Source organism: Chaetodon auriga, chromosome 15 (assembly GCF_051107435.1).
Source record: "Chaetodon auriga isolate fChaAug3 chromosome 15, fChaAug3.hap1, whole genome shotgun sequence".
Taxonomy (NCBI): domain Eukaryota; kingdom Metazoa; phylum Chordata; class Actinopteri; order Chaetodontiformes; family Chaetodontidae; genus Chaetodon; species Chaetodon auriga.
In genome coordinates this window covers 8,375,712-8,401,882 of record NC_135088.1, presented here as the reverse complement: position 1 = coordinate 8,401,882, position 26,171 = coordinate 8,375,712, and the positions used below count along the sequence as shown (strand labels likewise).

Here is a 26,171-nt window from a genome sequence, read left to right as displayed (position 1 = left end):
TCTTTGTGCCTTTGCACATTTAGCAGTTTCATTTCTATCATTTCTGAGCTCTAGATGGCTGCAGGTTGACCACGTAAATGGGGCTTCAACCAATATAGAAATACTGAAAATATGCTCTGTGACAGCTTTTTCAAGCATGGCCCCATCTTCATCTGAGTAGAATTAGTGTCTGCTTCACATTTTTAATGTGTGTGCTGAGTTATATCCACGTCAGGAAGAAGAGCGTTTCTGTGTGTGGATATCTGGAAACTAAAGATACATGAGCAGAGCCATCCTGTCTGCCAGATAGCTCTGTCACAGGGAAAACCAGGGAAGCAGACCAGAAACAACTTTTCCCTCAGTCTGTAGAGTTTGCTGTCAACGCTAGACAATGGTGTTTTTCTTGTGCGAATCACCCCTCCCCACTGAGGACGGCTGAAGGCCCACTAGAGTCAGTGTTGTTTGTGGTGGCTGAAGGCAGGAAGAGAGATAAGAGTGCGACGGGGGTGTCATTGGTTTTACATGAAGAGGTTTCTCTTGAATAGGAGGAAATCATTGCCAGTTGATTATCTAATATTTGGATGGAGAGGATTCAGTTGTAGAGGTCATGTGACAAACAAAGAGTGATATTTCCTACTAACCTTTCCAGCGTCTCAGAATTGGCCTAAATCCTTCGCCGCAATTTGCACTTTTTCTCTGAGTCGTAAGTTAGTCAAATCTAAACACACATATGTACATGATGTCCAATAAGAGTAAATCTGTTTAGAAATCATCCAAATAAGATGCTCTGTATAACTTCAGAAAAGTGATAGCTGCCTGTCACCATCATATATTCTAAACAGGAAGTCCTAATAGCTAATTTAGTCAAATATATGCTTTAAGAAGGGGCTCAAAATGTTGCTCTATAAATATTTTTTGGCATTACTGAGGCTCAAAATGTGGCTCTTTACATCCCTCGAGCACTGACGCTCTCCTCTGTAGGTTCATGTACGATATTTGACCTGTGTAAGATTAGAACAGAACCAGAAATATCAGGCTGTGTGAATGTTTTCATGATTATCTTACATGTGAGCTGCTTTCATGTGGTTACAGCTTCCCATCTGGTGCTGCTAGTTGTTCAGAACAAACACTGAGAGCTGTTTGGGAATACTCTTTGGCCAGCTGGGAAAACCCAGTTGTAGGAAGTGAACAAATATCACCGCTCCCTCCCTCCCTCCCTCACTGATCATGACGAGACACCCCCATCTGCTTCAGTGGCCACACAAGGCCGTCGTCAACACTGGATGGCGACTAGCGAACTTGGGTTGTTGAATAAGGGGTTAAAACACGATGCCGGCTGCCCTGCTGTAAATTAATGATCCAATAAAGTGTGATGAGCCTGTAATTTGACTCCTAACAAGCTCTGGCTCCTGCTCTGAGGCGCACTATGGAATTGATGAGGGAATCTGTGGGGATCCTCCTCATCCTCGCGGTTAGTGATTTGGGTAATGCAGCCGTGCAGAGGAATGCAGAAAAACTGTGTTTGTTTCTGCACATCTGCTGCTGATTGGAGATGGAGCCTAGTTTGTTTTCATAATCACTGTTTGTTTTACGTATCTGTCGGGGTTCCGACTGAGCCTATACACTGTACGGTTTGGCTGCGTATGGTCTTGTATGCGTCCTCAGCCATTAGCGATGCACTTGGTTTGCTTTATGTTTTAAATGAAGTCTTCAGTGTGTTTTAATTTAGCTTCATTCACAGTGTTTGCTTAAGACCCGCCGACAAAGGGAAGTTAATTGCTCTAACCTGTAATTCACTGGAAGCGCTGGGTTCATTCTCTGTGCATCTTTTCTCGACAGGTCCATTTTGTCCTGTCATGAAGACGCATGTCAGACCAGCCTAAACCAAACCTTTACATAATAAACTTCATGTATACGCTTTAACACAAAGCAGCATTCATTGCAGGAATATGTGAGCAGTTTTTGGCAGACTCGTTGATTAAAACAACCACAAACCCCTCCTTCTCCTTTTCTCCTCCTTTCCGCAGGTCAACATAATTCCCATCATCGCCAAAGCAGACACAATCTCCAAGAGTGAGCTCCATAAATTCAAAATAAAGATCATGAGTGAGCTGGTGAGCAACGGTGTCCAGATATATCAGTTCCCAACAGACGATGAAACCGTCAGTGAGATCAACGCCTCCATGAACGTAAGTCACGTTGCTTGAATAATCACTTTTCAGCCCTCTATGTGTTCAGTGTATATAACATATACTCAAACTTTGCGTGTTGGGCTGAAGACAAGTTCATGCCAGATGTGTTTTTGCACACACACACGCACACACACACACACGAGTATGTTGAAAGTGAAAATGATAGCATTGTTCTCAAGACCTCTGACACATGTGTGCCTGCTCACTTGTAACATCTTTAGCAGCTCATGTGTTACACATCTGGCAGCAGCAGCACATGTTGACACCATGTTAGTGGTTTTAAAATGTGCTGATAGATAATGTTTCCTTATCTAGACACTTTTCAGTCCCACAAATCTGTGACTGTATACAGGGAACAACTGTAAATATTTGCAAATACCTGCTGACTGACTGACTATACAAACATTATACATAGTTTTACAACACTTGCTCTGTTTATCACACGAGTTCTCCATGCCTGAGTTCTTAAATCTGATGGCAGCACACGCTTTCCTGAGTCTGGCTTAATGTCCATTTGTGAATTTTTGTCAAACCAGTTATTTAGAAATGCTGACAAGAAGATGCATTTAGCAATATAAGTGAGCACAAGCGGGTGACTTTTGCTCAGGCAGCAAACACAAATTCATCTTCTTCAGAATATTTAACGTTTTGTAGTTCCAGTTTTAGAGCGGGGATGATGTATGATCACACCGTGCTCAAACACACACCCACACATGTTCAAATGCACAACGGTAAATTCTCCCATGGATAAATAAGACTGCGTTTGGTCCTCCCAGGCACAGTCCTTGTACAGTATCCCCATCTATTCATAGTCGATTACATCAGCGCCCACGCTCACCAGCTTGTTCCTCTGAGCTGAAACCAGCCAGCTGGTTTCAACTCTCCACCTAATTTTTGAGGTTGTGTATCGGGCATGTTTCCCCCATGATGCCTCGCTGTCGATCCTAACGAGGCGTAGTAACTCTGAGAGGGAAATCAAAGTGTGTATGTGTGTGTTTAATGACTTCAACAAAATAGGTCTCACAGCCCCGGCTGAGCCACATAGTAAACTTAAAAGAGAGCTCTGGCGCAGCTCATGCTGTATGTCAACACGGTTACACTTGGTGTGGTCTGGTTGTGAAAGATAAGACGACAGCCACAGTGTTTTAGTTAGGGCTGAATGTTATGCAGAAAAAAAAGAAACGCGGACAGATAATGCGATGCGAGTCACAATTTTCGTGGTAATTTTTGCGTTTCATTTTCACCTAAAAAAAAAAAACGATATAAAAATGACGATGTGGTTTTTCCTGGGGTCTGTACCAAACACGCAGGCTTCCCTACGTCTGGAGAATATGATTTGTAGGTCAGAGCATCTCTGCAGCACCACAATGATTAATTTATAATGGTGCGTTGTGACACATTTTCCCTTTATCAAAAGATTGCAGCCCCTGTGACTTTCCATATTGCACTTGGCCATATTGCGATTTTGCTAAAATTTCTATTAAGGTGTCATGAATTGTTTAAAGAAGAGAGTGTAATCCAGAACAAAGACGAAGCTGGGACTCCTGGTAATGCCTCCAGCTACACATGTGACCTCTTGACCTTTTTAACACTCTTACCTCTTTTCCTGCGCAGGCCCATCTGCCGTTCGCTGTGGTCGGGAGCGTGGAAGAGGTCAAAGTGGGTAACAAAACCGTGCGGGCCAGGCAGTACCCCTGGGGTGTCGTGCAAGGTGAGAACCAAGTTAATCAGAGCGTGTGGGGGGGGGGGTGGGTGTTTGCGTGAGACCGTGGATGCTTAAATTCAGTAGACTGCTGCAGAGAATGAAGTGTATTACTGGTATCATAGCACAGCTTGATTAACATTTATCCAGAGTCAATTGGACGACTCTGGAAAATCATGACTCAGTCACTTCCTGCTAGTTAGCGGTGAGTGTTGAGAACATTGCTGATCTGTCTCTGTGTGGTTTCAGTCACGACTTCCCCTGAACAGAAAGGCCTTGAACATCAGTTGTTTCTGTCATTGTCCTTACAATATGCAGTATTTCACAGCCGAACAGCGTTTGCACATACGAAACCATGAGATTCATTTTCGTCCTGTGTAAATCAGATGATGCTGCTCAGTTTGTTTGTCCACTAGTTGCTGGCTGGTCGGTAGGTTGCAGGTATTAAATAGGTAAAAGAGGTGGAGTGATACATCATTTGAACGCCTCAAGGCACAATGTACATTAATTGTGTTACAGTCTTTATGAGGCCATAATATGAATTTATTGCATTGTGAATGTGTGTGAAATTGGTCATGGGTCAATCATTTTTGAGGAAGTACATGACACAGTGTCTCTCCGGCCCCTGCAGCCTCGCTCTGCTCTCTCTGCAACTATTATCTGATTCCTTTTTTTTTTTCTTTTCAGCAAAAATGCCCATTTCCTTGGTTTTCCTTCTCAGATGTGAGGACTTTGTGCCTTTTTTTACCCTTGTTTTGTCAGACAAATGAGGCAATTTGAAGACTTGGGCAGTGAGATCTTTTCATAATCCTTCACTACTTTTTGATTTCTCATCAAGCAGGCGAACAATCAAGAAAATAATCAGTCCAGAAAAGATTCACCAAACACCACTCAACCCCACACAGAAGCGCACATGCAGCCGAATGGAGGAATAATATATAATTAACGTCCTCCTTTCCACATTGCAAGTATCATTGTATCATCACTGTCTTTTCACGGATGCAGAAAAACAGGGTATGGTCTGTTTTATACCACATGCTGCTTGTTTTGAGGATGTTTTGCGCTCACGGAGAAATGACACATCATATAACTCAGTGAGGCGTCCATCAGGATCCATTGTAAAAGCGGCTCTCCTGCTCATGGCAGAGTGTTGCGTGCGTCCCACAGTTTGCCTGTTTATTTATACCCTCCCTCTTAATGCGGAGTGCCCTCCGCAGCTGCGAGTGTGACTTCATGCAGAGTGACACTGTGAAATGAAGGGCGAGTGGGCAGAGACTGTTTGGGGATATTGCCAGTTTGTGTCTGTGTGTATGTATTACTGTACTTGTCTTTCTTTGCATGCATGTACAGTATGTTTCTCTGCCTTTGTGTGCGAGTGCACGTGTGCCTGCATGTTTGCATGCATGCGTTTTCCATGCAGATGTCACTTATTGTATCAGGGATCCTGGGATCTTTTCCCACAGCTCATTCCCTCGTGCCTTGTCAATTGGAGTAAACATTTTAATTTAATAATGTCGCACAGAGTCATGCTGTGAGAATATTACAGCTCAGATGGGAGTTAAGATCTCATTCCTTCCTTTCCTCAGTTTACTGCTCTTGTGTCCTCACCCTCGCTTCCTTTCCTCTCTCCATTATCCACTGACCACTCTCATTCCCCAACCCTCAGAGGACACACTATGGTTATTTATAAAGCCTGTGGTGTGTCTCCTGGGGACGGATTCCTGTGGACTCCATCAGTCACCGTGAAGCTATAGTCCAGTCCACTAACAGACAGAATCGTGCCATCTGCAAAAAGTGGTCTCGTCTTTACCGTCAGCTCATTTCTTATCGATTTGTCTCTTATTTTGTCATTCTTCAGCAGCAGTTAACGGATAGTTGATATTAGTTGAAAACAGGTCTTGAGGCTGACTGTAGAATGGCAAGAAAACATGACTGTCAAGAGGAAAAGCAGTAGAAAGATTCATAAAAGCACGATACCTGATTCTTACGTAAACACAAGACTTTCACATGACCCAAAATGAAAACAAGATTGGAGGCAGCCCTCACTAATGCTGGATACCACTTCATTAGAACAACATTGGACAACAACTAAGTCTTTACATATAAAATGCCAGATGTTTCATTAAATAAATAGTTTGGGCTTTTCATTCATGAAACATCGGTGGACTAAGGTGCTTGTTGTCATATTCCATCGTTGAGGCTGTGCGAAAATGAGCACAGGAGCGTCTTCAGATATAAATATTATTTCTAGAGAAGAGGCTGACGTTTGTTATATGCACACTTGTTTTCATTCTGATTGAAGATTTCAGGACAGCTGTTTACACGACGTGATGTAATACAGCCTGGTGTTTACATGCACTGACGCTTTTAATCAGGACGACTGTGTGACATGCACAAACGCGGTGAATACATCAGGCGATCGGCTTCCTCAGCGGCTACCTTCCAGCATCAGCCCATTCAGCAGTATCTCTTTGGCACATGTGTGATCAGCTCCGTGCAGATGGCTGTCTGTTTGTTTAGCGCGCTGCTTGCTGTTATTGTGTTGCTCTTAAGTTCTTTAAGAGATTTTTATCATTAACAAACTCTCCAGAGGTCCAGTTCAGCTGGAAGCCGTCATGTTTTGGACGTGGAGAAACGAGCGTTCCCACACATTTAGGGAGGGCTTGTGCAGAGAGATCGCAGCCAGGAAGTAATCAGGTTAAATAGTTACATGGCACAGGTTTTCTTTGATCTGTTCATGCATCCCTTTGAAATTTCATTTTTTATTCTGACTGAGGTGTTTATATTGACGTTTTTCATTGTGTTTGTGCTTTTAAAATGATTAGAATCAGAACATTAGGCTCCATGTTAATGTGGCTATTGTGGATGTGAACAGCGAATGATACACTGCAGGGACAAAAATGTTCCTCGATTTTGTTTTATTCTGTTTTGTTTTTTGTACATTTAGTTATCTTATCAGCCACGTCCGTCTCTGCCTAACAACCAAAATCTGGACTGATGGGACTCGATACAAGCGAGCTGCTTTGCTTTAAGTCAGGCCTACTTGCAAACTGATGGCTCCTCACCGTTCGCACAACACACTTTGTCACAGTATCTGAGGACACAGGGCAGAAGAGGACAGAGGTTTCAGTGTTTTACTACACTTGGGCGACTGAAAGGAAGGTCTGTGTCAGTGGAAACAGTTTGGAGATGCCAGATGTCACAGAGATGGGTTATGGTAACCTCTCGAAGAGCCATGGGAAATTTCCATGGACTTGAAAGAAGACAGAGGGAGGACTGTCTGCTGATAAAAAGAGTAATTGAAGGAGCTTTGTGTGTGTGTGTGCGCGTGTGTGCGTGTGCGTGTGTGTGTGCGTGTGTGCGTGCGTGTTTATATCTTCCCTCAGGATCTTGATGCTCTGTTATCTCTGAACTCCAGACATCTGTGACATATAGCAGACCCCTCAGACCCCTCGAGCTACTGTTTGTACAACTGTGTACGCACATTGTAGCGGCTGTTTGTATGGGAACATGGACGTTATTGATCTCTGAATTTGCTTTTCTTTCTCAATTGTTTCTGATTTCCTTTAGAGTACAGCATCATTTTTATCACATGGATAGCCATGAAGTTTGGTGCACACATTCATGTCCCCCTCAGGGTAATTATCTGACTTTCATCCAGCGCCAGCATCGGGTCAAAGATTTACACTTTGATTTATGACTGGATACTTTCAAAACTAATAAGATTCGCATCAGCCTCAGCTGTAGTTTGTGTTTAGTGCTAATTAGCAAGCATTATAGCTGCTAATTATCAGCCTCACAGAGCCGCTCGTATGGCTGTAGGCTCTGAGTCTTGTTTTATATTTTATGTAAATTTTGCTCATATCTTACACAAATCTACCAGATAAGGTAACATTATTCACCATGTCGTCGTTGTTTCAGAGCAGCTGACCAGTCTGTCTGCGACATGCTGTTTTCATGTATTTTTATTTTTACACGTTTGTCTATTTCCTTTCATTTTTGAACACTGCAGATTTATTTGCAGCCTTTCTTCTTATCTCCCTTGTTCTCTTCTGTTTGTGTGTTTTCTGTATGTTTCTGCTGTCATGCTGGTCTGTTTGTGTGTGTGTGTGTGTGTGTGTGTGTGTGTGTGTGGGTTTCTGCAGAGCCCTGTGCTCTGATATCTTGAGGGCTCAGTGCTGCAGTCAGTCAGGGGATTGGCCCTCATTCAGCCCTCAGTGGGGGGCCAGTACAGAGAGACTATTAGACGCCAAATGAACAGGCCATTTCAGTAGCCTGGATGCAGCCCTGGAGAGCAGCTCGTTTCTGTTTTTCACTCGTAGATTCCCACTTTTGATGTGCGGTCAACCAGCAAATTTGAGTAAAAATCAAGAGTAAACGATTCAGACAGCTGCATCACTGCTGCGATTTCACATCTTTTTAAAAAGTATTTTGGCTCCCAAAGTTCGCTCGTGCTCATTCACTTGCTTCTTCTATCCTCGCATAATGAAGGAAAGCCGTATTTCTTTGAGTGGGATGTTTGGGTTGTGCAGCCGCTTTGACTGTTGTGTTGCATTTCTTTATGCCACATTGTGGTTTGCTATCGTACACTGCAGGCTGCTTTCCCAGCATTTTCCACCAGGAGAAGCTAAATGCCATGCTAATTGGGCTTTTTCAGTGTAATCATTGCTGTCTTTACATCCACAGAGCTCACAGCTTGTGGTGGCATTTAAACACAACATATATCCCATCCTCCTCCACGGCTACCCCGGGCTTCATGACATATGCTCCAGCCCCTGAAAGGGCACGTGCCTTCGCTCTGCACGTGCCTTCACTCTGCACACACCACATCTGAGACAACAGAAAAGCTCTTTGTAGTGTCTTTCTTGAGGATTGCTAACAGGTTGATCGCATTAACTTCCTGAAAGGGAAAGTTTTCCCTTTGACAACACACGTCCGTTTTAACGAGACATTCTAGTTTTCCCTCAATTAGCCGGCTGATGTATCAAGTTATACCCGAGACCACAGCTGCTCTAAGTTAAGCTCCAGGTTTTTAGTGCTTTGAATTTTTGGAGGAGATTGAGCATATCAAATAATTAGCAGTTTTCCAAGTTTCCACATAGACTATGAAGATATTATCAAGTCTGTCAATAAAGGGAAAAATAACGTCAAGAAGGGGAAAGTTTATTTGGAAAGAGAGGAGTGATTTTTTTCTTTTCTTGATGAGAACAAAAGAGGAGAGCCAGCAGAAATGATTCTGGCTGCAGGGTATCTGTCTCAAAAAGCACTGAACTCAGGCCTTAAAATGCATTAACGTCTTAGCTTTAATGAGCTAAAGTCTCCCATAAAGTCTGTAATGTTCGTTAAAATATGTTAAGCGATTGCAGGCTGTTGAGAGACACGACTGACATAAACTTAAAGAGGGGTGCGACTGTGGATTGTGTGATTAATTAATTACATCATTGGGAACTGAAAAAATGTGATATAACAATAAATAATTCCAGGCCTCATTTTCAAGTGCTAAACGTAACCTAGTGAGTCCTGCAGAGACCCCGAGGCTGACGCTGACTGTTAGCGGCATATGTATTGCCATATTATGACCCACTTTATCCAGACCTCATTCTCAAAGACCACATGATTGATTCATAGTACAGATGGGTTCAGTCCACATTCAGGCACCCCCGCCCACATCAAGCTTTTTTCTGGCCTCTAACAATACCAAAAAATCAGTGTTTTAATCTCCAGAACAGCCCGTATTGTTGCGATGGAGTGAATAAAGTGACCTATGAGTAAAAAGACTTCACCAGAATGGAAATGTTGCCCAGGGCAGATCCCCCCCCCACCCCTCTGCTGTCAGTCTGTCTGGCAGGAAACACTTCCTGCCCTTTCTCCACCGTGATTTCATCTAACCAGGAGAGTCAATCAGTCATGAAACCTAAGTGAAGTTGTCAAAGTTGCTCCAGTAGAAAAATAAAGTGCAGCATATCTCCAATTCATCGTCTCCTGCTTGATGGCAAAATGCGATGGATTTGGTTTAATTCACAAATGCCAAATGTGATTTTATGCAGACCAGTGATGTGATTTTCTGCTTTGGAGAGAGAAATGGAAGAGGAGGGGAGGCTAACGGGGCGACAGATGGGCTGTTAAAAGAAGTTGGAAGCGGTGAAAAAGACAGCTCGCCACAGGATGAAAGCGAGAAGCGAGACATGACTGCACATTTGTAGCTCCGACTCTGTCTCATTAGCACAACCAAAACCAGTCAACACCAGTTTACCATAACTAATAACCAAGATGATCACCTGAACCCCAGCTGCTGTCCTGATTCTGGTGTGTGTGTGTTTTCCCTCCAGTCGAGAATGAGAGCCACTGCGACTTCGTGAAGCTCAGAGAGATGCTGATCAGGGTCAACATGGAGGATCTGAGGGAGCAGACCCACGCCCGCCACTACGAGCTGTACCGACGCTGTAAGCTGGAGGAGATGGGCTTCAAAGATACAGATCCCGACAGCCAGCCATTCAGGTGGAGAGCCGGAGAGACCCTCACATGTCGAGTCTCAACCCCGAATCTTCTCCTGTGTGTTCTCACTCTGTCCTGTCTTTCCTGCTCTGCAGTCTTCAAGAGACGTATGAGGCCAAGAGGAAAGAGTTCTTGGGGGACCTGCAGCGCAAAGAGGAGGAAATGCGACAGATGTTTGTCAACAAAGTAAAAGAGACAGAAGCGGAGCTGAAAGAAAAGGAGAGAGAGGTCAGTCTAGTGTAGACCAGCAGAGTAAAATTACAGTATGTACAGTATTTATTTTTTTTGGATGACACTAGACAATAAGCAGGCCTGTGCTGTCTGGTGTGTGCAGATCACTGTGTACTGAGATATACAGAACGTGTCATTGCTCTTCAGTGTGCACAAAAACACAAAAAATCCTGCGCAGCATGACAGTTTTACATCACTTCAGTCAGTGCAGTAAGCATAAGTACATGATAGTACGCGAGAAGGTGCCATCATATGTGAAATAAGAGATGCAGGTGATTTTCCTTTTACCCGTCTGTCCTCAAATCTGTTGTCTCCCCTCTGTCCCCGTCCCGTCCCGTCCCACCGTCACCACCCTCGTCTCCTCCCTCGCAGCTGCACGACAAGTTCGAGCAGCTGAAGCGGATGCACCAGGAGGAGAAGAGGAAGGTGGAGGAGAAGCGGAGGGACCTGGAAGAGGAGATGAATGCCTTCAACAGGAAGAAGGTGGCAGCCGAGACGCTCTCCTTATCTCAGCCGCTCAAGAAAGACAAGGACAAGAAAAAGTAAGCCAATCCCTCCTTTCCATCACTCACTCGCCTCATTCTTCTCTCCGTGGCAGGAAGCTGCTTTTTCCTCTCTTGAGCTAATCCCGTTGTCTTTTCATTCTGTGCCTTAAATCCTGAAATGACTTCCTTTTTTCTACTCTAGCTCCTCTTGCTTCTCTCATTCCTTCTCCTTTTGCTTTCTAACCTCTGTTACAAGTCTTAAAGCGGGAGGTTCGCTCTCTGCCGTGTCACATCAGCGAGCCTTTCACTGACGCTGCTGTGCAGTTGTCGACCTATCTCCAACACGCAAGCATTTCAGCTATTATAACGGCCTGGCATGTGCTAAGGAAACTTCCTCCCCTTTTGTCCTGCCCAGGCTTAACATTTCCTGTCCTTTCACTCCTTCCTTTTGCCTCGCTCTAATTATTCAGGATGTTCAGGGAGGAGCCACTGAGCTCACTCGCAGAGGCAATCGAAAGCCGAGCTTATAAATAGGTGATGCCGAATGCAGCTCACACGGTACAAAGCTGATTTTCAATAGGTGAATGCTGATGGTGCACATACACACACACACACACTGCAACATAGGCCCTATATGTATCATCATGTATATTTCACTGTACTGCAGACTATTTTCCAGTCTCTATATTTATTTTTCATCTCCCAGGCAGCTGTTGGTTTCTTTTCATCCCACATAGACATGTAGCAGACCCATTATTCAGTCACCCATTGCAGCCAACATCATGTGATGGGTTCATGAACATCATGCAATCATCAGCGTTTAAGTCTAAAAACATTTGGATGCTGTGTAAAACATGAATAAAACAGAATGTGATTAATTTGGCCTTTTTGACAAAACTCTGCACTACAAAGACAATATATTTGATGTTTTGTGCCTATTCTGAATTTGATGCCAGCATTCAAACAAGACTGGGAAAGATGTGGAACGCTCCAAAAACACCTGTTTGGAACATTCCACAGGTAAACAGGCTGATTGCTAACAGGTGATGGTGTCATGATGGGTATGAAAGGAGCATCCTGGAAAGGCTCAGCCATTCACAAGTGAGGATGGAGCGAGGTTCACCACTTTGTGAACACATGATTGTATAAAGGATATTACTGCATGGGCTCAGGAACACTTCATAAACCCATTGTTGGCCAAAACAGCTTGTTTGCAAATGGCTGCATTCTGTTTTTATTAGAATTTTATACAGACTTATTTGGAACCAGGGTTGTACTTTTCTTGTAGAAACACTCTTTTTATTGTGTGGTGATGCACTTTACAGTAGTTTAAAAAGTGCTTGAATGCACCTTCAGGAAACGGTCAGCTTCTTCTGGTTTTGATTTAGCAACAATGTACACTATGTGGCCAAAAGTATGTGGACAGACCTGTTCATCAGACCTCCATAAAGAAATGTTTTTTTTAAGTTTGGTGAGCAGGAACTGGATTGATTTGCACCCTCAAACCCATCCAACAACTTTTTGGATGAATTAGGACCCTGATTGAAGGCCAGGCCCCCCTCAGCGACCCCTAGAAAAGGGGAGACCACTGTAAATATACAATGTTGATGCATCTCAAAGCGAGTTTTGAGTCTCTGCAGGTAAATCTTGAAGCTGTGCTCACAGTAACTGAAGCTAGCAGCTGTCTGGGAGGTTGGAAATGATCTGAAAACGTATGCTAATGTGCAGCGTGAACTATGCATGACTTGTAGTTAATTTAGTCTGAGTCACACCGTCTGAGGCTCGAACTCTGAGAAGGTATCGGAGGACGTGTGGCTCCATCTTGTGGCAGCCCACGCACTGTGCCGTCAGGGCTGCTGCGGGGGAGCGAGCTTCCATTTTGTGGTTTTGTGAAGGCGACTGCACAGACACACTCGAGGGAACATGTTGATGCTGAAGTTCATTCCAGATGCGATGGAGCATTTTAGAGGCCACCCCCCCCCCCCACCCGCTGTCGTACTATTCTTCTCACTAACAACAAGCACTGCCCTTTAACCGCAGCTCCTCTCTGCTTCATCGCTGCCTTATTGGTCGTCTGTGGAGCTCAAGTATTTGTCAGTAATTCATTATTTCCACAAATCAATTGTTTCTTCATTTAATTTATTTTGTTTATTGTTTGTCATTGTTTTTCAGTTAATTTATGGGCGCTGTATACCCTCCCACACACGACCATGGATTTGTCCTCCACCACCATTGCAACGACAACACCTGCTCATTTAGTTTGTCTGTTTGTTTAGTTTTGACATTCCATCTTGACATTGTGCACATGGACCAAAGACACTGAGGATGATGATGATGATGATGATGATGATGATGGTGAAGCCACAGGGGAGCAAAAAAAATAAAAAAAATAGAGTGAAAGATAATGAGGAAAGCAGTGGGCATCTCATTTATTCAGGATCTTTCATTCTATGGCTTGTTTTTTTTTTTTTTTGGACACTTTTATATATATGCATTTTGTTTTTCTATGTTGTGATTCAGAGATTTTCTGTTGTTTTTTTTGTTTGTTTGTTTGTTTTTTTATGTTTTGCCATCAGCTATCCACGCAGAAACGAGAGGTTCAAGCCCTCGAAAACGTTCGGGTACTGCAGTGTAACACGGCGGCCATTTGAAACCGTTCAAGATGTATTTTTCAGAAACAAACAGGACGTGCTCGATTTTATCGGAGTGGCATTTAAACGACGGACCGATCCGTCAAATCAAGCCTCTCCGAAAGTTTTTAAAACACCTGAGCGGTTTGAAATGTCCAGCTGTGGCGTGTCTGTTAACCTTTTTGTAATCATGAGCATTTAGTACATTTCACAGTAGAATAAAGTATCAAGTGAGCCCAAATAATCCATTTAAATAGCGCTATGTCAAGCAATAAAACTGAGTACCTGTATACTGTATATATCACTGCATATACATCGGTACTGACAACTTAAAACTTAGTCTTAAGTTTTCAAAGAAACGTATGCAATATTCTGGTGCTGTTTCGTATTAACTCAATAAATGTATGTGAATATTTTCTAGAGCTTACCCAGCTTAATATGCAATAATGTACTAGTTTTTGAATATGGTATTATTGTAAGAAGCACATATGACGGTGTACATTGTCCATACATGATGTAACTTTATTGTAAACCATGAGTGAGCGCCTTGATGTGAGTGTTGTGACAGTGGACACAACATGAAGCCAGTATATGCACGCACACGCACACACACACACACAGAGGATTCAGGAAAACGTACCAGCCTCAGCTCGCTGTAGAAGAGTTTACACTCAGAGATGGAGAGAAGAGAGCAGCTGTATTTACTGTCTGTCGTTGGAAATAAATGCAAACCCCCCCCCCCCCCCCCGACTTTGATGTGTGTCTCTGCCGTGGTTTGTTGGATGATATTCATCCGGGAGGGAGATGAAAGTGAAACACAGGCAGGTGAAGACACTTATTCCCTCACACACACACACACACACACACACACTCACAAAGACAACACTCACAGGCTGCCGGTCTCAACTGTAACCCAAACAGCTGTCAGCTTGAGACGCAGCGTTTCTTGCTTGGCGGACCCCATGTTTGCTCTGTCTGCACACACTCCTTCCTGCTGCTGACCTCAGCTGGGTGCGTATGTGTGTGTGTGTGTGTGCGTGAAAGATGGCACGTTTGCAGTGCATTTGCTGAAGGTGGAGAGTAAGAAGTGTGTGGGGAAAAAAGAAATATGTGACATTTGTTGACTGTGGAGGAAGCGTGTGTGAAAGGGAGATGATGTTGGTTAACGACGTGCTTGTGAGTGGCGTCTGTGTGTTTGTGTGTGTGTGTGTGTGTGTGTGTATACAGTATGCGTGTTAACACAAACTGCAGCTGTTGGTCTGTTTAAAAACCACACGGCCTCCTCGCTTCACGCTCCTCTCAGCTAGCAGCATGGATTGGATCGTGTGGGTTGTGTTAGGAGTTTCCAGACAAGGTTTAGCTAATTTTTAATGCTCGTCCATTGAAACACTGACAGTAGTTTTTACATTCGCCTTGACCAAATTAATCTGCCAATTATTTCCTCAAATAATCGACTGTCACGGTGTCGTCCTTCAGCCACTCTAAGTTTATTTACTACCACTTCCTGTATTACGTTTATATAGCAGCACAGAGGGTCTGTGGCTCACTGAACACAGACAGAGGAAGTCATGGCCCAGTATTGAGATCTTCCCATAGTAATGGTTTTCTGTTTACTGTGAAGGATCTGCCAGCGCTATTATTATTCTGTCCACCACCTGCAGGGCTCACTGGACCTCATCCAGCAGTACAATCTGTTCAGAGCTCTCTGTTCTCGCTATCCTGTCGAACAGCAGCACTCTGCTAACAAAGCTCGCTGATAATGGCTCTCTGACAGCCTGTTCTACATATAGGACAACATGGTGGTGCACACTGAGACTGCTGGGCTTGAGGTACGGTATAGTGCTGTAGTCAAACGGGAACTTGCATGACAAAGGCTGATGTGTTTGGTAAGTTTGTAACCACAGACAAGTACACTCAAGTCACAGGGCAAACAAACAGTCATAATCTAATTTATAATCACAGTCACCTAATTGCAGTCATGATTCTGACATAAAGGTTACTCCACTGGTTTAGCATTGCTCTTCTGCAATATAGTCAGAATTGCAATGGACAGTTAAAAAAAAAACCCAACAAACTACAATACCCACAATGCAACTCCACTGCTAAGAGTCAGAGATTCAGATGTGTTACAGTAGTAGCAGCTAATGTAGCCTCGGGCTGCTAACCTCAAGCAGAGATGAGCAGTGGGCTGCAGACGCTGTTTTTACTTTCACACCGTCAGATTTTATTTTCATTTTCAAGCTTTTAGTCTTGCATGTCAGCATAATTTGAGCTTTACAAGAACAATATAGACCTCAGTAGCTCGCTCGAGGACATCCTTTTGAACGACAAACCAGAGAGGGACACTTCCGACTTTTGAAGTCGTAGCTTTATTTCTGTGGTTGATCAGACAATAAGGTATAGCTGCCTCAGTAAATGGAGAAATATGATCCAAAATGAAACCTGTACATTGGTCACTGGTGTTGCATCCAGCTTGCCTGGATGAATGGAAGCAGACTTTGCCGTTGAGAAAACGCAGTAACCAGTTCACATTATAGATAACATTGCTGGCCTCTCTCTGAACACAGCAAACTATTTCAGCAGCCTGGAGTCAAAGAATGAAAATCAAAGTCTGTTGGCTTCAGCTGTTTGGACCCCGTGTTCGCGTATCCGCCAACGTTAAACACACTTTAAATTGAAACATAATTTGTCACCGCTTCAGTTCACATGTCGGTGTCATGATGAAGCTAACGAGGAGGTATTTACAAAAGAAAACAGGACATTTTCATCCCAATACTTCAACATCAGTCCTGTGGGGTTATTGGCGCTCTCATTCAGCATGTTAATAAGAAAAAACATTGAAAATTTAAAGGAGAACATCGACGCTGGATTACTGATCAGGTAATCATTTAGTCATTCTGCTCTAGTGTTGAACTAATCTCCCAAAAGGTGCTGGTTTGATATGTAACAACAATTGCATAAAGCAAAAATCAACACAGGTGAAAGGATTAATGAAATAAAAACATCTGCAGCATTTAATCACGAAATTAAAGCTTTTTTTTTTGTGAAATGTAGCTTCTGTAAATAACTGGTAAATAAACACTTTAACACAGCACAAAAATGTTTAGTACAAGTAAGTAAGAGATTAAAATAATAATAATAAAAAAGGTTGTGAAAAAATAGAATTATTTGCATTTAAAAAAGCTTGTCTTAATCTCAAAGTGCTATGTTGGGTTACCTGGGGAACCTGAGCACCAACGCACCTCACAAACAAAACCAGGATCAACTCTCAGACATAAGAAAAGCCACTCTTGGCCTCAACCACACTCATAAAAAACACACACAACTGCCCAATTCTCCTCCTCCACCTCCGACTTAAAACGATTTGTGGTGGATGTAAAGGACAGGTAGGTTAAAAAAGGAGAAAGAAATGACATTAATAATAATAAGCAGAGAACTTAATGGACCAGTAACTCTGTACCAAGGAGAAACATTCAACCCTCAGCTCAGTCAGGCTCGACTATAACCCCACGTTTTCTCCTCAGCTGCCGACACAGAACGAGTTATAGCATCAGAGTGAGAGGTTAACTCCAACGCTGATCCATACACGCATCCAGATTCACATTTGGGTGTAGACAAGTGCACAGTAGAGACTAAAACAATATCTAAATCTGACCTCAGGCCAGCCATAGAGAACAAGATTCTGCCTTTTCTTAAACGTTTTAAGCCAATATTTAAACGTATCAATGGAGTCAACGCCTGGACCAAACGTACACGAGTATTTCCAACAGGTGGCGATATGAGCCGAACCCTACAGCCGTTTGGGCCAATCAGAAGCCTGGAAAAAAAAAGCTACTACCATTAGGCTACCTGCAACAAGAGGTCAAACTGCTAAATTATGACTGCACATTTATTTATTACAGGAGTGTTGGATTATGTAGCAGTGACCTCCTTAATGCATTTAAACGCCTCATGAAAGTGGAAGAGTGACTGTACGTGTTTGTGTCGACATGCAAGACGTCCTGTTAGAACCTGCAGTGTTTTGGCCACGTCCTCATGGCACAAAGCCTCCTCATGCAAACACAGGCGATAACGTCACAAGGCAAAAACTCCTCCTTACAACAACACTGCAAAGGGAGTTTCTGAACATCTTCGCCCTGGAAAGAGTTTCCAAAAGCTGTTTTCATTGACCTAAAACTGCATTTGTGTGTGGACCAACGGCCAAAACACATAGAGAAATATACATTTTGGAAAATACTCGTGTACATGTGGGCTAGGCTTAAGTCAGTTACTTCAGTACCCTGTAAAACTTACAGCTGAGGCCCTAAGACGTGCTGAATTACAGTATTTCCAACATTCTCACTGTGAAATGGGAGCACTGTGCACTTGTAAGAGGTGGGCGGTGTGAATGAACCTCAGGCTAATTGACAGCGGGGTGCAGCGGCGGGCAGGGCGACACGTTTTTCTGCAGACCCACAACATCGTTCCCCTCCGCCCCCGGAGTCGTCTCCTCGCTGTACAAACACCTAAAACCGTCGTAATACTCGTCGCAGTCCCCCTGCTCGTCGCCCTCCCGCCCCCTCCTGGCCTGCCTGAGGCGCCACGTGGGGCTCCAGGCCCGCTCCTCGTCCTGGATCTGGGCGCTGTCCAAGATGTAGACGGCGTTGGCCGGCAGGGAGAACTCCAGGCTGTGCAGGTACTCGTCCACCGTCTCTTTGCAGTGGATGAACTCGCCGCTATCAACCTGGGAGAGCAAAGACATCCAGATGGGTCAGACGCTGCAGGCTGGAACTAGAACCAACCACAGTTTACCTCTCAGAGGATGTGATCCAACACTGTCCACCGTTTTCTGTTTCTGCAGTGGCACAAGGTTTTAACACTGTAGACTTCTGTGGCAAAGTTAACTAAAATCGCTTCTTTTATTTCCTCACTGTGATTAAAGACGCTCCTGGAAGCAGCGTCTTTAACCAAAGATGTGTGTCTGTGCAGCACAGAGCCTCATTTCAACACCTGAATGTGCCTTCACCCAAAGCGATCCACTCAAGCTCAGTGAAATCGCTTACAACTGTACAATACTGCCATGTATTTCTGTTTATATTTCTATGTAAAAACTACACCATAGTTGGAGCCTTGCAGGTGCTCTTCTTCGTTGCACACAGAGGCAGACGAGTCAATTCAGTCTGATTTTCATTTTAATAAGGAAAACACTTATTTTAACTAAGTCTGGGTCTTTTTTTCTTTGTCTAGTCAAAAACAAATAAAAAAACCCAGATTAAAATTGCAGATTCCAGTATATCTGACGATAATCACAGAGGAAAGGCCTTCCTATCAGGCCTGTGCTTTTCTCTTACTTGTGCTTTCTTCAGCAGGTCGGTGAAGACGGAGAACCAGTCGGGCGTGAGCGCCTCCAGCTCCAAAGTGATGATGGCCAAAGCCAACGTGGAGCCCTTGAACTGCCAAAGCTGGTGGCAGGCCATACAGTGCTGCACCTGCCTGGTCCACAGCGCCACCTGGAAGCCCGCAGGCCTCTTCTGATGCCCCGGCCCGGCGGGAAGCAAGCCGGGGTCTGTTGCCGGACCCCAGCCGGAGCCGAGCCCGATGGACGGAACGAGGTGAGGGTGGCCGGAGACGAGCAAGGCGTGGAACTGGACCGGAGAGGAGCGGAGAGATGAAGAGGAACGAGACCAAAACGTTAGCATAATGATGTCATTGTTGTCTCATTGTCCATCATCCCTTTACCTCTATTTGATAAATCATATCAACATCAAAGACGCCGGTGCATTTATCATCCAAACACACATATCTGACAAAAAGGTCAGCACATCATTCACCCCTTTGACCCAAACTTCATCTCATCCACCTGAACGCCGTCACCTTGCAGTCTGTGACTCTCTCCTCTGCTCACGTCTTCATTCCTGCATTAAAAGCTACCGTGAACCTGAAGCTCCCTGCAGGAGGACGCTGAGCAGCAGGTGGAGAATCAGGTTTTTACGACTGACTGAAGACCCACCTGTCTGCCTGAGGAATCATAGTAACCTTGTTCGTATTGTATCGTACGTGCAGTGCTTTTCTGTGTTCCCATCCGTAGGCAGGAACTGTAAATCACAACCCGAGTGGGGGGGCTCAATGTTAAAAAGGACGCTTTGGATTTGAAATTTAGACGATTTCTTTGCACTCTTGTCACGCAGTGCTGAGAAAAGACCCGCTAACAGCTTGTTAGCTAGCTTCACTGAAACCAAGGGGCTCAGGCTAGCTAGCTCTGCCCTTTGGTTTAGATGAAGAAAGCTAAAAAACTATTTCCCGGTGAAGAAAAATCACAATAGATTCTGAAAAATAACACATTCTTCGAACATTTGTTCCGGTCTTTCACTCACGTTTAGCTCATTTGCTTTAGCTTGTCTCTGACTCTGTAGCAAACATAAGCCATGGGTTTATAAAGGAAAGTGGAGTTCACTGAGAGGCAGATTCGGCAACGTGGTGCCAAAGTCAAAAAGAGATCCCTCAAACACGTCTTAAAACTTAACGTCTCAAGTTTTCCACCTCTGCTCCATTTTTTGGAAATGTAGGAAATTCAGGCTGATGTAGCAAACGAGGACAATTGTGTTTTTAATTCAACCTGAGCGCCGCGCTGCTGACCCGGCTTTTCCAAGGAGTTTGACTCGGACGTTGAAGCTTATTGAGGGATGATGGCGAGGCATCTCTTTAAATCCTCTTATTTAATCATATCAAAGTGTCATGGTGGCGCGTCTGTGACAAATTACCGCTAGATTTTCTTGATTGCTGTTTTCTAGACATAAAACACTTTATGTAGGAAAGGAAATCCAGGGCAGGGGGAATGTAAATGTGAGATACAGAATAGCTAAAAAGTATTTATTTGAATAGTATAAGAAGAGAAAATGTCTTTATTTTTTTGAGTTTTTTTTACTACATTATGTCTCTTTATTTTAAAAGTCTTGGATTTTTTGTAATAAAGTGAAGCGCTAGGACGACAACAGGCTCACAGCAGCTCCACACACGGTAAACTGACGACACCGCTCAGACACAGTCGGAGAAAGTGCCATGTTTCGTTTAGCAGAAGACACTGAATCAGTTCAGCTCAGTCCAAATGTGCCAAGCTGCTTTTTGGTATCAGTCCTCCACCAATTTCACCATCACAAGCAAATCTTAGGCTGTAGGTCGTCCGTTGGTCTGGTTTGGGATGAGATTACTCACAGAGCGCATGATGCAAATCAACGGGGAGGCAGTTTTTCAGGAAGCAAATCAATCTTCTCTGAAACTGAAGAAGCTGTCTCAATGGAAATACTTTGAAAAGTGCGGATCAATTCAAAGTGGTAAATTATTCCTGTCAAGAAAACAACGGGCTGTATTCATAACAGCATCCAGCTGCTGCGTTTGAACACAGGGGGAGTTTCTGCCCTGCGAGCACGAAGTCTCATTTCTTCTGATAATGTGAAACCTTGGGCTGGGAGATATGATCGATCCTGACTTGACTTGTATCATAGGATAATCATACTGCGCCGTAATGTCTGTTCATATTAATGATATGAATTAAAACGTGATTATAGTGCATTATATGTAAAGTGATCACAGTTCATCCTGAGGGGGGCGTCAGTGTGTGAACCACCACCAGCTCACAGCTGTTGAGATATTTGGCTGAAAACCAGGTTTTTTTGTGCTGCGGCTGATCATTAGACTTCATCATCTGGGAAATGTGGACATCTGGACCGGATTCCACAGTTCATCCAAATGTTGTTGAGATATCAGAGCCGGACCAAAGCTGTGGACCGACACTGCGATCATGACGCCGTGCTGCTAGTGTGGCTAAAACCTACTAACAACAGCCGTGTTTACAGTTTAATTATAGATGCTGAATATCACCCAGCCCTCCGCGAAGCCCGCCAACACCTGCTCAACCTGTTGCCTTGGCGGTAAATTCACTGATCTTCAATGATTAAATCGTGGATGGCTCCTTGTTCACAGCGTTATGAATATAGCCCAGGGCCCAACAGCATGATGGGACCTAAATGATGTGTGTGTTTGTTGACAGTTGTTCAGGCTTTAGGCAATTACGTGTGAGGGTTTAACGATGAAACTACTGTAAACAGCTCAGTGCTGCGAAACAATATTGTGCCATAAATGGAGCGACACAGCGTGCGATTCTTAACAAAGACAAACCTTTTTGTTTTAACAACTCACAGCATGTTCGAGATGCGCTAATGACCTAAATCGTCTGTTTCTGGGGGGTCTGGGTGTCCACTGTAGGGCTGCGGGTAAGAGTTAGTCAGAAGTGCCTTGGCCTGATATGCAACACGCCTGTTATTTTGCTGGCAGCTTGCTAATGCGGTCTTACGTGGTTCGAGGAATCTCATACAGCTCTATTCAGACATGCTGAAATGCGTCTTTGCTGCTTTTTGCCCCACATACACAGACACCTGGTAACTGGCCTGGGTTATTCTGTAACTTGGGTTTGTCCGGTCATGTCGCTTTTGCACTGAAGCTGCAGAGAGCTGACGTGGAAAACCTTTTAGAGAGGAAACAAACTTTTACTTAGCATTTAAACGATGACGTGGCACTAAAGCAGTGATTTTTAGGGTTAGCAGTTATTTAAGGGGATTTATCCCATCTGTCCAAACTACTGAGTAAAGTGTGCACAGACAATAAAATGACTTTTCAGAATTAGACTGTTTTAAGACAACATATTAAATATCATATTATTATTACATCACCCGATATTTACCTATATTTTAGTCGATTTTATTCTGATATATTGGAAAACCACATGTAAATTGAACATATCCTCTAATGAGACTCTTTGATTTTATGTTTTGCATTAGAGAAAAGCATGTTTTAATTTCCCTTCTTGGCTACAAAAAAAGTGAAGGACACACTCCAAACAGGACTGAGTGGAGTTTATAATAATAATAATAATAATAGTAATGGGCACAATGAGTCTAATCAAATAAATGCACAATCTCTACTAGGACCAATTCTTTACTGTGGGGGTGAAGGGGGGGGGGGAGGGTGTGAGGGCTCAAAAAACACACCATCTTGAAGCAAACATGATGCAAGCATGATGGTTTAATGTGTGCTTTTGTACTGCTGTGTATTTTAAGGCAAGACCAGGACCTGAATTCACGGAGCATTTCAAAGCCAGCTCACTCTGAAGCGCTCTGCCGCTCAGGTCCAGTTAAAACAAACAAAAAACAACAAAAAAAAGAGAAAAAGAAAAACCCTGTTTTGCCTGCCTGTCTATCTGCTGAATTCTGACTTACTATGTGAATGAAGTCGACTGGTGTTGCGGTGTACAAGTCCCAGTGCAGCTTGTCGAGAATGATCCTCTCCATGCGAAGAATCTCTGCTGTTGAAAAGTTGCATCCGCTCTGCACAACCAGGTCTTTAACAGAGCCTATTACCTGTTTAACAGACACAAAGGGAAGCAAATAAACGTATTGTTTTGAAGTAGCGTTGACCCGGGCGTCTTTTTTTTGTTTAAAGGCTGTATTCTCAGGGTTTGTACAGTAAAATTCAAGCAGTCTTTAAGCACGCGATTGCTGAGATCTTACCTCATCTTCCTCGTTGATTTTGGCAGCCAGGACCAATGAGGTAAAAGCAATGCATTTCAGGTATTTTGGTTGGGCCTAAAAAAAGAAAATCAAGAGAGTGAGTTTGGGAAATGATCAGATTTTTGATCTATTTTAGTGGTGATTTGAGTCCTTTAATAGGATAATTATTCTTGTGTTTCTTTTGGTCCCACTGAGTGGACGGATCTGCACCGCCATCATCTCTGAAAGTGCAGCCAAGGACAAACCAGTCACTAAGTTAATGCTTGAAGTTGTGTAGCTGCTGTTTGTGCAGGTTTTTCAGTCATGGGGATTTTAGATACAGAACACTGGCTGGAAACCATTATCATACGTTGCAGCCGTCTACCTTGACCGAGGACAGCAGGCGGTTGAGGACGCAGACTCCCAGTGCAAAGGTCTCTGGACAGAACTGGAACAGCCTGCTCATGTCTCCCAGCCAAAAGATCATTTCTTGGTGTTGGGACAAAGAGATGTCAGCGCCCTGAGCGGTTAGAGGAGACAGCCATTGGTTAATATGTGAAAGATTACAGGTCGGGCGTTTTTATAACTGTGTTTTGAGGAGTCAAATCCACCTTTGACACAATGGGACATGAACAAGCCGTAACATGAAGCTTCCCATAACCTGAGCTTCTCCGAGCCTGAAAGGCCTTGGTGCTGAGTTCTGGCTTGTGTCTCCACTGTACATTTCAAATTGGAGCATTACAGATGTACATCATTTAACACATAGACGTAATGACTTTTAGATATCACTTTCATTAAATTAATGGACCACTGTGGGAGGTCTAATGCCAATTATGATATCTCAGCTTCACCTTTTACTGTTAATCCCCTTTTCTCGCTGATTCTATGCTCTTACTTTAGACATTCAATGTTCAGAGTTACCTACATCTGAAAATAACTGTAACATTTAGCACCTTTAATCCAGCTGGAGATGCAAAATGACCTTCTGTACACGCACACGTGCACGTCTCTCACCTGGATGCATCCATTCTTGAAGACCGGTACCTTCCACAGGCGAGCCTCCCTCACCAGGGCCGCCTCCAGCAGGAGGACCAGCCGACTGCTCTCCACGGCTCCTGGGTTCTTCATCGCCACCACAGCAGAGGCCAGGCTGCACCCAGGGCACGCACACCTGATGGAGGAGGAGGAAGAGACAGATAAGGTAACGACAGGCACAGACTGGCTTACACTGAACAAAACATCCCTTAAAATCATCTGATAAGACATGCACACGCACGTCATATAGATTAAGGGTCTCTTGAAGGTTGATTCAGCTCATTTTACCTGCATTTTGAAAGATTTGATGAGGATGCAAGGTCTAAATCTGGGTTTCCGTTTTGAGAGCTAAATATAACTAAGAGGTAAGCCAACACAAAAGGTTTTAATAGACAGAAAAGTTCAGGACTCTTAAATGCATCACAAAACAGCAACTTCAACAGCTCCTGTAAATCTCAGACTGGTTTAAACTAATTTCACTCTGTATATTTAGTCAGTTTTGGGCGCCTGTTAGTTGTAATCTGGCAAACAGTTGATCAGAGCAGCTGAAAGAGCCAAGAATGCAGCAGGAAATAGACCAGTCTGACAAACAACATCGCCATTTTTCAGACTGTGCGTGCACGCACGCAGCGCAGGATGAGGGACTGCACTCACATGCAAAGTGCTTCAATAACTAGTAGTGACTTCGTTTTCATCTGTCGCGGGTGAACCAACGCACAAACACAGGATCCAGGCGGGATAATGGGCTGCAGCTGCTGCAGCCTCCTGCACAGTTGCTGCTGCAGCCAGAAAACATTTGTCTTCCTCTTTGCGTTTGTTGCCTTTCTTTGCTCGCGCGCTCTTACCTGATCGATTTCGAAGGCAGGATATCTCCCGGACGGCAGGTGCATTTATACGTTTTTTGTTTTTTTTTTAATCCCCCAACTAGTCCATATTCACCGAAAGCAGCAAACAAACAAACAACAGTCGGATGCTGTCAGAGAAGACAATCTCGTGAAGAAACGCGTTTTGGAGTGAATGATCGCGAAACAGCCGCATTATATTAAAAAGAGCAAATAAAACAGGCGAAAAGAGCGCCAATTAATCCAAATAACTGGGACGGTGGCACAAATAAGCGCAAAAAAAAAGAGGCAGGAAGCGCAGACTCAGGGAGGATTGAGGGCAGGCTGTGTTTTGAACGCACCAGACCCCGCCCCCTCAGTGACGTCACTCCGTCTATTAAACAGAAATGTGTTAGTGGGTCAGACATACGGGACCCCGCACACAAAATGGTCGAGCTTTCACTGGAAATGGAAGATTTCTGTTGTGTGTCCCAAAAATATGTTCAAGTATTTCGACATGTTTCCTTTTTTTTTTTTTTTTTATGTGAATTCATCCACAGTGCAAGTCCAGCAGCAGCCATCACTCTGCTGCAGACTGACTGTTTCTCAGGCAGGATGATGCTTCTTAGAAATTAATAACTTCCAGGATTTGAATCAGGATAATTCACTCATCGCTGCAGAGATAAATCTTGAAGTGGATCATTTTCTTATGGATGCTACTTTCATTTGCATCAAAACAGCCAGATTTAAAAGAGGTCAAGTCCTTTTTTTTATAACAAGTAAAAACATGTAGTCGCACAGTTATCTTAAAAGTAGTCGGCTCAGTTTAAAAACAAGCACATTTGTCTGGATTTAAAGAAATTATGTCTTTGACAAAGCAGTTTTGTACTTGTCAGTGATGCTCAAACATCTTTATAATTCTGGAAATTCAGTCATAGAATCTGAGTAATAAGTTATAATCTTATTAAGGTAATTAGGGACAGAAAAGCTTGAAAGAAGTGAAATGCTCTCACATAAAAACCACCTGGTAAGAAGATTTAACTTGCCAGACAAAAAGCAATCATATGCTACCTTGCTTTA

At 43.7% G+C, this 26,171-nt stretch overlaps 2 protein-coding genes across 4 annotated transcripts in view; one reads left to right on the top strand and one right to left on the bottom strand.

The window, feature by feature from the left end:
- The window catches only part of septin8a (septin 8a), a 38,793-nt gene extending 15,640 nt beyond the window's left edge, over nucleotides 1-23,153 (top strand). Inside the window, exons 5-10 of one of the 3 annotated variants that reach the window (XM_076751040.1) lie at nucleotides 2,007-2,168; nucleotides 3,786-3,882; nucleotides 10,203-10,371; nucleotides 10,464-10,596; nucleotides 10,972-11,141; nucleotides 19,060-23,153. In XM_076751040.1, coding sequence (XP_076607155.1) covers nucleotides 2,007-2,168; nucleotides 3,786-3,882; nucleotides 10,203-10,371; nucleotides 10,464-10,596; nucleotides 10,972-11,141; nucleotides 19,060-19,228 — 900 coding nt within the window. In that variant the 3' untranslated portion in view covers nucleotides 19,229-23,153. Of the gene's footprint in view, nucleotides 1-2,006; nucleotides 2,169-3,785; nucleotides 3,883-10,202; nucleotides 10,372-10,463; nucleotides 10,597-10,971; nucleotides 11,142-13,256; nucleotides 14,458-19,059 lie in introns of those variants that run through there. The other 2 variants (XM_076751041.1, XM_076751042.1) reach the window with 2 other exon arrangements.
- Nucleotides 22,849-25,229, bottom strand: ccni2 (cyclin I family, member 2). The gene is made up of 5 exons (XM_076751045.1): nucleotides 25,116-25,229; nucleotides 24,250-24,406; nucleotides 23,621-23,755; nucleotides 23,257-23,331; nucleotides 22,849-23,106 (listed from the first exon to the last, which is right to left on the bottom strand). The coding sequence occupies exons 2-5, from the start codon at nucleotides 24,361-24,363 to the stop codon at nucleotides 22,849-22,851; spliced, it is 582 nt and encodes a 193-aa protein (XP_076607160.1). The 5' UTR covers nucleotides 24,364-24,406; nucleotides 25,116-25,229.
- Nucleotides 25,230-26,171: the final 942 nt, after the last annotated feature.

Bases quoted from the DNA above. Each gene is read 5' to 3' on its own strand.
- ccni2 (XM_076751045.1), bottom strand. From the start codon at position 24,363: ATGAAGAACCCAGGAGCCGTGGAGAGCAGTCGGCTGGTCCTCCTGCTG. The intron at 23,756-24,249 runs GTGAGAGACGTG...CTAACCGCTCAG, and splicing joins TCAAGAATGGATGCATCCAG to GGCGCTGACATCTCTTTGTC. The intron at 23,332-23,620 runs GTAGACGGCTGC...TTCTTTTTTTAG, and splicing joins GCCTGCTGTCCTCGGTCAAG to GCCCAACCAAAATACCTGAA.